Below are 12598 nucleotides of genomic sequence, written 5' to 3'. Positions count from 1 at the left end.
AGCGGAGAAACAGTCCATTAAACACCATGAACAACCAAGGTGACAAGACATCTCAAAAAGAGAGAGAAAAATCTCCAGTAAATAAGCTGACAGAAGTAGGAATACTTGATTAATATGATGGAGAATTCAGGATGGTACTTCTGAGAAAACTCAGTGACATCCAAAACAATTCATATCAACATTTCAGGAACTGAAAAAACAACTAGATGAGCAGAGTGAGTTCTTTAGCAAGGAGATTGAAACCCTCAAAAAGAACAAAATAGAACTTCTGGAGATGAAGAACACACTGCAACAGATGAAAAATAAAATAGCGAGCTTAGGAAATAGAGTCAACCACATGGAGGAAAGAATCAGTGATATCGAAGACAGAAATCTAAAACAAATGAGAAGGAAGAAGAGAGAGACTGAAGAATGAAAACTAATGAAAGAGAAATACAAGAACTAGCTGATACCATCATGATAGGAAACATAATAATAATGGGCATTATCAAAGACCAGGAAAAGGAGCAGGGACTAGAAAGCATTTTCAGATGATAGTTGATGAGAATTTCCCAAATCTAAGGAATGAGCTGGAGCTTGGAATTCAATAAGTCAACAGAACACCTAATTCCCTCAACTCAAAAAGGCCTTGGCCAAGACACATTGTAATAAAACTATCAAAAGTCAATGACACAGAAAGATTTATCAGGCCAACCAGGGAGAAAAAAAAAATGTAACTTATAAAGGAAAACGCATTAGATTATCATATAACTTCTCAGGACAAACCTTACAAGCCAGGAAGAAGTGAAATCAAATATTCAAACTATTAAGTGAAGGGAGCTACCAGCCTAGAATAATGTATCCAGCTAAGCTCTCCTTTAGATATAAAGGAGAAATAAAGACCTTTCCGGACATACAAAATTGAGAGAATTCTCCACTACAAGGTGTGCACTACAGGAAATACTGAAAAGGGTCAGCTCACCTAACACGAAATGACAAAAAAAAAAAGAAAAAAAAAAGCCTAATTAGGAGTAAGGTGACTGTCAGGCAGGTGTTCTTCATCTCCAGAAGTTCTATTTTGTTCTTTTTGAGGGTTTCAATCTCCTTGCTAAAGAACTCACTCTGCTCATCTAGTTGTTTTTTCAATTCCTGAAATGTTGATATGAATTGTTTTGGATGTCACTGAGTTTTCTCAGAAGTACCATCCTGAATTCTCCATCATATTAATCAAGTATTCCTACTTCTGTCAGCTTATTTACTGGAGATTTTTCTCTCTCTTTTTGAGATGTCTTGTCACCTTGGTTGTTCATGGTGTTGCATCTGTGTTCATGAGAGATGCAAAAATTTTAAATAAGATACAAGCGAACCAAATATAGGAACATATTAAAAAGATACACTGCAACCTTGATCAAGTGGGCTTCTTCCCAGGGGCACAGGGATGGTTCACCACACGCAAATCAATTAATGTGATACACCACATAAATAAATTAAATATAAGAATTATATCATATCGATAGATGCAAAAAAAAAACCTTTGACAAGAGACAGCATCCATTCATGACCAAAACACTTAAAATCAGTAAAGAAGGAAAATACTTTAACATAATAAAGGCCATATATGACAAACTGTCAGCCAACGTTATACTTAATGGTAAAAACTAAAAACTTTCCCTCTAAGATAAGGGACAAGGTAAGGCTGTCCACTATCGCCACTGTTATTCAATATAACTTTGGTGGTCATAGCGAGTGCAATCAAGCAAGAGAAAGATATAAAAGGCATCCAAGTAGGAAACGAAGAAGTCATACTATCATTCTTTGTGTATAAAATGATTCTTTGTATAGAAAACCCAAAAGACTTCACAAGAACACTACTAGAAACAATAAGCAAATACAGCAAAGTTTCTGGAAACAAAAATCAATGTTTAAAAATCCACATCATTCCTGTATTCTAATAATGTGTCAGAAAAATAAATAGAAAAAATAATTCATTTTGTAATTGCAACAAGAAGAATAAAATAGCTAGGAATAAATCTAATGAAACATGCCAAGGACCTATATAATGAAAACTATAACACCCTATTAAAAGAAATTGAAAATGATATAAAGAAATAGAAAGATACTTCGTGTTCTTGGATTGGAAGAATCAACATAGTTAAAATGACCATATTACCTATAGCATTATACAGATTTAATGCAATCACCATCAAAATCCCATCAGCATTAAAAAAAATAAATAAATAAAAATAGATCATCAGAATTGCATGGAAGCACAACAGCCCCTGAGTTGCCAAAGCCATCCTGAGAAAAAAAGAATGAGGCTAGAGGCATCACTCTACCCGACTTCACATTATACTATAAAGCGACAGTAATCAAAATGGCATGGTATTGGCAGAAAAACAGACACACAGACCATTGGAACAGAATCAAGAATCCAGAAGTAAGCCCATGTTTATATGGGCAAGTAATTTTCGACAAAAAAGCCAAAAACATACAGTGGAGAAAGGAAAGCCTCTTCAATAAATGGTGCTCAGAAAACTGGAAAGCCACCTGCAAGAGAATGAAATTAGACTATTGTCTATGACCACACACCAAAATTAACTCAAAATGGATTAAGGACGTGAATATATGACCTCAAACAATAAAATGCATAGAAGAAAACAGGAACTAAACTCAAGGACCTTGAACTTAAAGAGGATTTTATGAATTTGACCTCAAAAGCAAAGGAAGTAAAAGCTAAAATAAGTGAATGGTACTATATCAAACTAAAAAGCTTCTGCTTAGCAAAAGAAATCATCAACAAGATAAAGAAACAACCATCCAAATGGGAAAATATATTTGCAAGCAAAGCCTATGATAAGGGCCTAATATCCAAAATACACAAAGAACTCATAGAACTCAATAGCAACAACAACAACAACAACAAAAAACTATCCAATCAAAAACTGAGCAGAGGACCCGAACAGACACTTCTCCTTAGAGGATATACAAATGGTCAACAAATATATGAACAGATGCTTCACTATCTATTACGGAAATGCAAATCAAAACCACAATGAGATACCTTCTCACACCTGTTAGAATAGCTGTTGTCAACAGGACAAGTAATAACAAATGTTGTAGAGGATGCGGAGAAAAATGAACCCTCATACACTGCTGGTGGGACTGCAAATTGGTACAGCCACTATGGAAAACAGTATGGAAGTTCTTCAAAAAACTAAGAATTGATCTACCACATGATCCAGCAATCCCTCTCCTGGGTATTTATCTCAAAGACTTGAAAACACACATCCAAAAAGATATGTGCACACTGATGTTCATAGTAGCGTTATTCACAGTGGCTAGGACACAGAAGCAACTGAAGTGTCCTGCGATAGGTGATTGAATAAAGAAGCTGTAGTACATATTTACAATGGAATATTACTCAGCTATAAGAAGAGATGAATTACTGCCATTTGCGACAACATGGATGGACCTCGAGATAATCATGCTAAGCGAAATGAGCCAGACAGAAAAAGTTGAAAATCACATGATATCACTCATATGTGGGATATAAACCTAAAAGCAATAAATCAACAGGATAAATGGAGATTCCTGGACATGGACTATATACTAATGGTTACCAAAGGGTAGGTGGGAGGGGACGAGGGAGGTAGATGAAGTAAAGAGGATCAAATATGTGGTGACAGAAGGAAATCTAATTATGGGAGGTGAACACACAATGTAAATACATATATATCCCTTACTCTTAAAGTGCACTCCTGAAACATTGGATCTCAACCAATGTCACAATAAACAAACAAACAAACAAACAAACAAATAAATGAATGAATGAATAAATGAATAAGTTTTAAAAGGCAAATAAATAAAATAAAAAAATAATTTCCTTAAAATCTTAAATGAGTCACTACAAAATAATTTTTAGTATGAAATAAAGTGTTCTACAAAATCTAATAAAATAAAAAAATTAAAATAAAATAAAGACAATAATGCCTGATTAATTAGAAGGACATTCTATGTAAAATCTAGACTATTTTAAGTAAATAAAGTGTTACTTATTTCAAGTACTTATACCCTTGGCCATCAAAGAATTGCCCAGTGGTAGTTCTTATAGGATATTTATTTATGGCCTCTTCTCTTGCCTCCTTTAAAGAGAGCAACTTCTACTTGTCCTGTTACTGTATACCCATTACCACATTTTATGTGCTTTATTAGAGCACTTATACACTCTCTTATCATATATTAATTTTTGGACATTTTTACTCTTCCCACTCAGGGAGCTTTAAATGTCATATTCATTTTTGCATTTCCTTACACATCTAGCATTTTGAGTACTTATTTGAATACTTTTTCCTAAGCTATATACATTTTAGATTATTTTAAAATTTATTTTTCAGTTACAATTGACATATAATATTAGTTTCAGATGTACAACATAGTGAATAGACATTAATTTTTCTTCAGGCATAGTTTGCATTGATAATTTACATAGTAAGCTTTTTTTTTTTTATCCATTATATAAAGATAAATATTGTCCTATTGTGGATGACTATATTTGAAAAAGTGGTCAAGTTTTACATAAATATTTCTTTTCCATTTTGGCTTGAAGTTGCTTTTAATAAAAGAGTCTTTTGTTAATCTATTTACAAGTCATAGATTTCTAGAACTAGAAGGATCTGGTCCATTATTTTGCAGATAGTTAAACCAAGTGTGTAGAACTTAATCTTATCCATAGTCACACACTAATCAGTGGGAGAGCTGGAACTGATTTTTCAGTCCAATACTATTTTAAGTCTACCACATGTCAGGGAAGACTTTCTGGTGGAATTAAGGCTTTATTAACTTGGACTGCGTGGACGGAATGGAGAAGATAGAAGTCTATAACCCTTTAATAGTAGAAGGCTCAAAGGAAAGGTGTTACAGTTCACTCACTTCTTTTCTATAATATGGAAAGTATACTGAAGCTTATTACTCTTTACATAATCTATATTGCAGAGAGCAGTTTTACAGTTAAAACATTATATTGAAATTCTTCGAAGACTTCCAGTACCATAGCTTTCAAGTGTTGGAGAGGTTGTAGGGAAAAAGGAACCTTCATACACTACTGGTGAGAATGTAAATTGGTACAACCACTATGGAAAACAATATGGAAGTTTCTCAAAAAGTTAAGAATAGAATTATCATATGATCCAGCAATTCCTCTTCTGGGTGTCTACCCCAAAATTTTGAATACATTTATGCATAAAGATATATGCACCCCAATGTTCATTGCAGCATTATTCACAGTGGCCAAGACGTGGAAACAACTGAAGTGTCCTTTGATAAATAATTGAATAAAGAAGGTGTGGTACATATATACAATAGACTATTACTCAGCCATAAAAAAGATGAAATACTGCCATTTGTAACAACATGGATAGATCTTGATTTTATAATGCTAAGCAAAATAAGTCAGACAGAAAAAAATTGAGAACCATATGATTTCGCTCATGTGGAATGTAAAACTGAAAGCAAAAATGAACAAGACAAACAGAAACTCATAGATGCAGACAACAGTTTAGTGGTGGGAGAGGGAGATAGATAAGGGTAAAGGGGATCAAATGTATAGTGACAGGAAGAATTTTGAGTGGTGGACACAATGCAATATACATATGATGTATTGTACTATTGAAACATAATTTTATTAACCAATGTCACCCCAATAAATTTAATTAAATCAAATACTTTGTGCCAAATTATGCTAGAGAAAGACTAAAATGTCTAAAACAAAGCTAGAGAAATACACAGGCAAATTCAATAATTAGAATTCTACCCTTAGTTTTATTGTAAGGGATAAGTTATTTGTTGTTACCTATAATCAAGGCAGAAAGTGTTATGGATATATGGAACTCAGTCTGTTATGCTGTGGAAGTATGAACTATAATACATTTGACCAAATGAAATGCTTACAATATAATTTGTAATAACTGTGAGAAAAATGGTTTATCTCAGTCACATGATTAAAAATAAAATAGAAATAATGAATTATTAATCAGTAGTTTCCAAACTTTAATTGAATTTGCCACCTGAGTACAGTGAGAATAAGACAGTTGCTATTCTCCTGTATTCATGTATATTCAAAAAATTTGTAGCTTTGCTGGCTTTTACTTAAAAAGGATATAAAAAATAAGTTCTTGAGGTCTGAGATAGACTACATTAATCATTTTTTATTAGTAATGGTTCTCTTCCGATTAGGTTGTCTAACTTAAATACTCAACTGATTGTTTATAAGTGATCCTTCTTGTCATAGCTCAGTGTCTTTTTTAAAAAATCACCAGCACTACTATATTCACTTTGAAAAGAAGGAAAATTATTCATATGGAAGTGACAGATTTTTCTGAACTGTGGATAAGCTCATTTTCCTCTTAGCTATAGAAGAAAATTCAACAAATATTAAGATAATGACATTTCTATTCTGTCATTTGTCATTCATCCTCTGCTTGTTGCTCTGTCAAAGACATCTTGCTACTTATTTCTGAAGAAGGTTAAAAAGAAATAAGATCAATTAAGTCTTATTAAAATTATTTCAATTTCTTTGAAAGAAAGTATCAAAATGTTGATACTTCTGCTATAAAACCATTTGATAGCATAAACCAATCACCATTCTGTTCATATCTTTCCTAGGAAACGATAATTATAAGGTAAGCATTTAGGCTATGGTCATATTTACTGAAATTTCATTTTCATTTCAGGAGAATCCACTTTGCTTTTGCAAATCAGTCTTTGTTTTCAAATATAAATGGACCATTTTGTATGTTTAAACACCTGTGGGGCATTTATAACAGTACCTTAATCTTATATAACTTAGCTGAATTTTACCCCAGGAATAATTACATCCTTTTTGCTTTAACTAGTTTAACCATACATCACAGTTTGCCTGGGACAGTCCTGGTTTTTGCCTTTCACTCTCAAGTATCCTGGTTTGGATAACAAATTATATGACCACCCTAGCTTTAATTGTCCTTAATTTCAGTTAAATTTTTTACAATGAATATATAATAAAACTTAATGTTGTTGCATTTCATTACGAAAAATTGCATTTTTTTCCTGAAATGGGGATTTTTATATTTTTCACGAATGCTTACTTAATGCTATAAACATTGAGCACTTACTACATGTATATAATAGTTATTACTTTGAAAAGAAAGCAGCAATAATTATATAAATTCCAAGCATCAATATTTAGTTTAATGGGGAAGAATTAAAGGTAGTATAGTTTAGTACTTAGAAGCCAGACTGACTGCCTGGATGCATATTCTTACTTACTAGTTATGTGACCTTGGAAATGATGCTTAACCTTTTCATGCCTCAGTTTCCACATCTGTAAAGTGAAGATAGTAATAGTATCTAACTCAAGGTTGTTATGTAGATTAAACAGATTAATGTATCTGGCACATATAAGTGTTCAATAAGTGTTAGCTGGTATTAAGAATGTATAAAGCACTCAGTGCTTTACTGTCAGCTTTTACTGACAGTGTTAATCTTTGAACTTTCCGTTAGCAATAAAGACCCCCATGAGTAAAATTTAAGACATGGCACTATACATTTCAATGTTTGTAGAGGCCCATCCCTTAAAATTATTTTTTTTTTATTATTTCACTGTCACTACCTGTACCTTTCAATAATCCCCCAGAATCCTTAGGAAAATATAAAAGATCAAATGAGATTTAATTGTCAGCAAAGTGGTGGTGTTTTTCTTATTACATTTGAGTATATATAGTTGATTTATATGTTGAAATATACTTTTGTGAGTGAGAATAAAGAGACCTATTCTTTTGGGCTAGACTATTGATTTTTTAAAACAACTTTACTGAGGTATAACTGATATACAAAAAATTGCACATATTTAAAGTATATAATTTAATGTTTTCACATAATTACCCACTAAAAAACCATCACCAAAATCACAGATGCTTCCATTGTAGGTCAATTTTGATTGATTTTTTTCTCCTCATTACGCATTTTATTTTCCTTCTCTTTTGTGTGCCTGGTAATTTTTGATAAGAAGCCAGACTTAGTGAATTTTACCTTGGTGGGTACTGGACACTTGTATTTCTATAAATATTCTTTTTAAAAAATATATTTCATGTTAGTTTCAGATATACAGTACATTGGTTAGACATTTATATATAGTTTATGAAGTGATCCCTCTGATTACTCTAGCAACCATCTGGCTGTACATATAACCATTACAATGCTATTGACTTTCGTAACTACTAATTTGTACTTCTTCATCCCTTCACCTTTTTAAGCTTTATTCTAAGCCACAGTTAAGTTAGGGGAAATAATTTGATACTTCTGGGGCTTCTTTTTAATATTTTTTAAGCAGGACCAGAGCAGTGTTTATTCTACGGCTACTCATTACTCAGATAGATTGCTTCCAATTATTCTACCAAATAAATACGCCATAAATTATGAGGTATTCCAGTCCGGCTGGTAGGAACAGGCAATAATCTCTCCACCCTGTATGAGCTCTGATTTCTCTTTGATCCTTTCAGATAGTTCTTCCCATATTGCCTTTAGTAGTTTTCCTTCCTGTCTTCTTTCCTTCCTTCCTTCCTTCCTTCCTCCCACCCTCCCTCACTCCCTCCTTCCCTCTCTCTCTCTCCCTCCCTCTCCTCCCCTTCTCTCTCTCTCTTTCTCTCTCCAACTCTCCCTCTCTACCTCTCTCCCCTTTCCCCCTTCCCTCCATCCCTCCCTTCTTCTCTTTCTCCATTTCCTTCTCTTTCATTTTCTTTTTTCCACACATATGGATTTATCAGTAATCTGCTGAATACTTGAGGGAGACCCTCTAACGATCTCTATAGTTCTCTCTGTCCTCCTCTCACCTCTCTGGTAGTCTGTCCTGCTAACTCTTATCTACCTTGGTCTCCCCTAACTCTTAGTATGTCTCCTCAACTAGGTTTCTCTTACCTACACAGCAGCCTGAAAACTCTCTCTTCAGGGTGTTAAGCTGGGGCAATCAAGTCTTACGTGATTTGTTTCCCATCTGTTAGGGATCAGCCTCCTTTATTGCTTAATATCTGATCTTGGGAAAGCTGTTATTTCCTATATTTTATGGGCTTTTTTGGGGGGTGAGTGTTTAGGGGGATTGTTTCAAGCAGGCGGGTATATCCAGCCCCTGGTATTCTTTCTTGACCAGAGGCAGAAGTCCTTGTACTGTTGAACATTTATCATTTATCATTTTTATGATTATCATTTAGGTCTGTTTTATTAAATTAATCACTGTTAATTTTATTATTATTTTCCATTTATTTCTGCATATCTGTTCTTTTTCCAATAGATTTTTTTATTGGTTGTTCTACTCCTCTATATAGTTTTAACCAAATTCTGATGTTACTACTTAGAGTCTTTAGGTTCACTGCTTCTACTATTAATAAAAATTTCACAAATGAAGATTTTGTTTCTATTTTAGGAGATGCTTATTAAGGACAGTTTACTTCTCTTTTTCCTAAAAGATTCCTGGTAGAAAATTATTTTAAAATATTACATCATTTCATATATTTAAAACTGTTTTACTGTAGGGTTATATTGCATTTATAACTGTTTTATCATAACAAATATAAAATAAGCATATTCACAGTTGCTCTGATGAAAATCTTATAACATTCTGACCACTGCAACACTCATAGTCAGGTTCTAACCTTGGATTTATGTTTTGCTTTCTTTAGTATTTTATACAGTAAAGCCCTAGTTATTGGGTGTATTAACGGCCATTGAATCCTCCATTCTATGTTGTATCTGTATATACATACCCTTATACTTCGGGGCCCAGCTTACCAAGAAAGATCAATAGTTCTTTCTCCATTTGACCATTTAGCACATTCCAGGATAACTCCTTCTACTTTACATTTTCCTCCTTCCTCATTAACCACATTCTAGTTCCACAGATTTGGTATTCCCTAATTTAAAAATGATTAATAAGGTTTTACTGTATATTGAAAAATCTGTTTCAAGATTTTCTTTTGACAGTTAGCTCGTCAGAGTATAGATTTGTTTTCTCTAAGGGTAGGTCAAATAAAACAAGTTGTAAATATAATGATGCTTTCATATTGAGAAAATGTGAAATGATATGTTTTACTAAAAGATTTACTGGTATATAGTTTCTCATCTATATCTATCTGTATCTATATCTATATCTATCTATATCTATATATAGATATAGATAGATATATATACTTTTTTCTTTTAAATTTTATATTTAAATGATTATATATTTTTTTTCATTTAAATTAGGATTTGCTTTCCCATATGCTACATATGGACCCACATCAGCGGTACACGACAGAACAAGTATTAAAGCACTCATGGATAACCCAGAGAGACCAGTTACCGAATGATCAGCCAAATAGAAATGACACATCATGTGTCTTTAAGGTAACATATACTCTTATGTACCTTTTAAGTGCTTAATAAACTAATAAAGCCATTGCATGCCATTCACTGATGACAGGTATAGAATTATCTTAAAGTATCTTTATTTTTTTAAAGATGTATTTATAGATTTTTGTTTTTTGATTAACAACCATGAGCTTTTCTTAATCTTCTTTACTTATTGTCCTTCTGATGATAAATGTCTTGATTGTATTTGACTTGTTCTTAGGAGACAGTAGGTCTAAGAGTGGACTAAATGCAAGTTTCATATTGAAACAAAAAATTGCTTTTGGTTCCTAAATTAATAACCATTGGTGTATGTTCCTATATTTATAGATGTTGAACCTAGATTTTAAATTTTGATGACTTATGCATTCATCTGTTGAAGGACGCTTATGTTGTTTTTATGTCTTGACTATTGTGAATAATGCTGCAATGAACATGAGAGCACAGATAAATTTTAACATACACACGCAATGGAATATTATTCAGCTTTAAAAAAGGAGATCCTGCCATTTGCAATAACATGATGTACTTGGAAGACATTATGTTTAGCGAAATAAGCCAAAAAAAAAAAAAAAAACCTCTATGGTCTCTCTTAATGTGGAATCTAAAAACATTGAATACATAGAAGCAGAGTGTAGAACAGTGATTTCCAGGAGAAAGGAGGAAAGAGAAAATGGGGAAATGTTGGTCAAAGCATACAACACTGTAGTTATGTAGGATGAATAAATCTAGAGATAAAATGTACAGTATGATGACTGTAATTATTAGTACTGTATTGAATACTGGAATTTGCTACACATAGATTTCAGGTGCTCTCATCACAGAAAAAATGATAACTGTGTGAGGAGAAGATATGTTGATTAGTTTGACTATAGTAATCATTTTACTATGTATATGTGTATCAAAATATGTTTATATACCTTAAATATGTTCAATTCCTATTAAAAATAAAATCTTAAAAATATTTAAATGCAAACTAAATAAATGATGAAGGACTGATAAAATGATATATTTCAGTGTTTTGAAATTTTATAAAAATCATATTTATTGAAATAAAACATATACGAGTAATCAGGTATTAATTTATCAAGGGGGCATCAATGCACAAATCAAGTATACTCAATTATTTTCCTGTGGGGAAAAATTGTATTCTAGTTAAATCTCTCAGGATATAACATGAAAGTTTTTGTTTGTTTGTTTTACCTCTGGCAGTTGTTATTCAGTTTGTGATAATTCTCATTATTTTAGGGAACAGTGGTTGCCACATATTCAGTCTTGACTCACAAGACCTTTCAACCAGTCCTAGAGCCTGTTGCTGCTTCAAGCTTAGCTCAGCGACGGAGTATGAAAAAGCGAACATCAACTGGCCTGTAAGATTTCGTGTTCCTCAGCCAAACTGGATGAAGAGAAAATTAAATGTGTGGCTTTTTGCCTGATCTTATATCAAAGGCATTGTTTTCTGCTACATTACTTGAATATTCTGTTTAAGTCTCCTTATTTAGGGGGAGTGAAATTAAAAATTAAACATACACAGATCCACAATATTCATAATATGTTGTTTTGCGGTAGTGCCCATGTATTTAAGTACATAATTGGGGTCCACAAGGTCCTAACAACTTCTCCGCATACTAACTTCTAAAGTTCCTTTCAAATAAAGTTACTTTAATAGTTTTTCTGGTTTCATACAATAATGGTTTAAGGAGTCATTGCCAACAATCAAGATGCAAATTTAGTAGTATAATGCCAAGCAATTTAGGTATTTTTTGACATCAGATCCTGAAGGATAGGCTTTTTTTTTGTTAAAAAAAGAAAAGAAAAGAAAAGAAAAACAAATAAAGAGTATTGTAGAAGCTTGTTATTGTGTATAACCAAAGGATGCCATTCATTTGGTAGTAACCCCACTCTGTAGTTACTAAAATGTAGATAGAGTAGTTTGGTTCCAGAGCAGAATTAATTTGCGCTAATATGTGAACTCCTGATATTGTTGGTGCCAAAGTTTTTACGGAAGAATTAAATTACAGATGATGGGTACAGACAGACTTGTGCATTAATCATAAGTGGCCACATCTAGAAATAAAGGTTTCCAGAAGGCTTTTGTAAATTTCACATCTAATAGAATTGTAATACAAGTGAAGGATTTTTTAGCCAAAGGCTTTTATATTAGTGTTATGATCTACTAAATAGGTCATAATTAAGCCTTTGA

At 32.7% G+C, this 12598-nt stretch overlaps 1 protein-coding gene across 1 annotated transcript in view; it reads left to right on the top strand.

Annotated features, from left to right (window-relative positions):
- The window catches only part of RPS6KA6 (ribosomal protein S6 kinase A6), a 127755-nt gene extending 115595 nt beyond the window's left edge, over nucleotides 1–12160 (top strand). Inside the window, exons 21-22 of the mRNA XM_011361147.2 lie at nucleotides 10252–10392; nucleotides 11644–12160. Coding sequence (XP_011359449.1) covers nucleotides 10252–10392; nucleotides 11644–11769 — 267 coding nt within the window. The 3' untranslated portion in view covers nucleotides 11770–12160. The remainder of the gene's footprint in view (nucleotides 1–10251; nucleotides 10393–11643) is intronic.
- Nucleotides 12161–12598: the final 438 nt, after the last annotated feature.

The sequence above is a fragment of the Pteropus vampyrus genome, unplaced genomic scaffold, assembly GCF_000151845.1.
Source record: "Pteropus vampyrus isolate Shadow unplaced genomic scaffold, Pvam_2.0 Scaffold63, whole genome shotgun sequence".
In the NCBI taxonomy this organism is placed as follows: Eukaryota; Metazoa; Chordata; class Mammalia; order Chiroptera; family Pteropodidae; genus Pteropus; species Pteropus vampyrus.
Note: the sequence above shows the minus strand (reverse complement) of the source record. Positions and strands in the feature narration are given on the sequence as shown.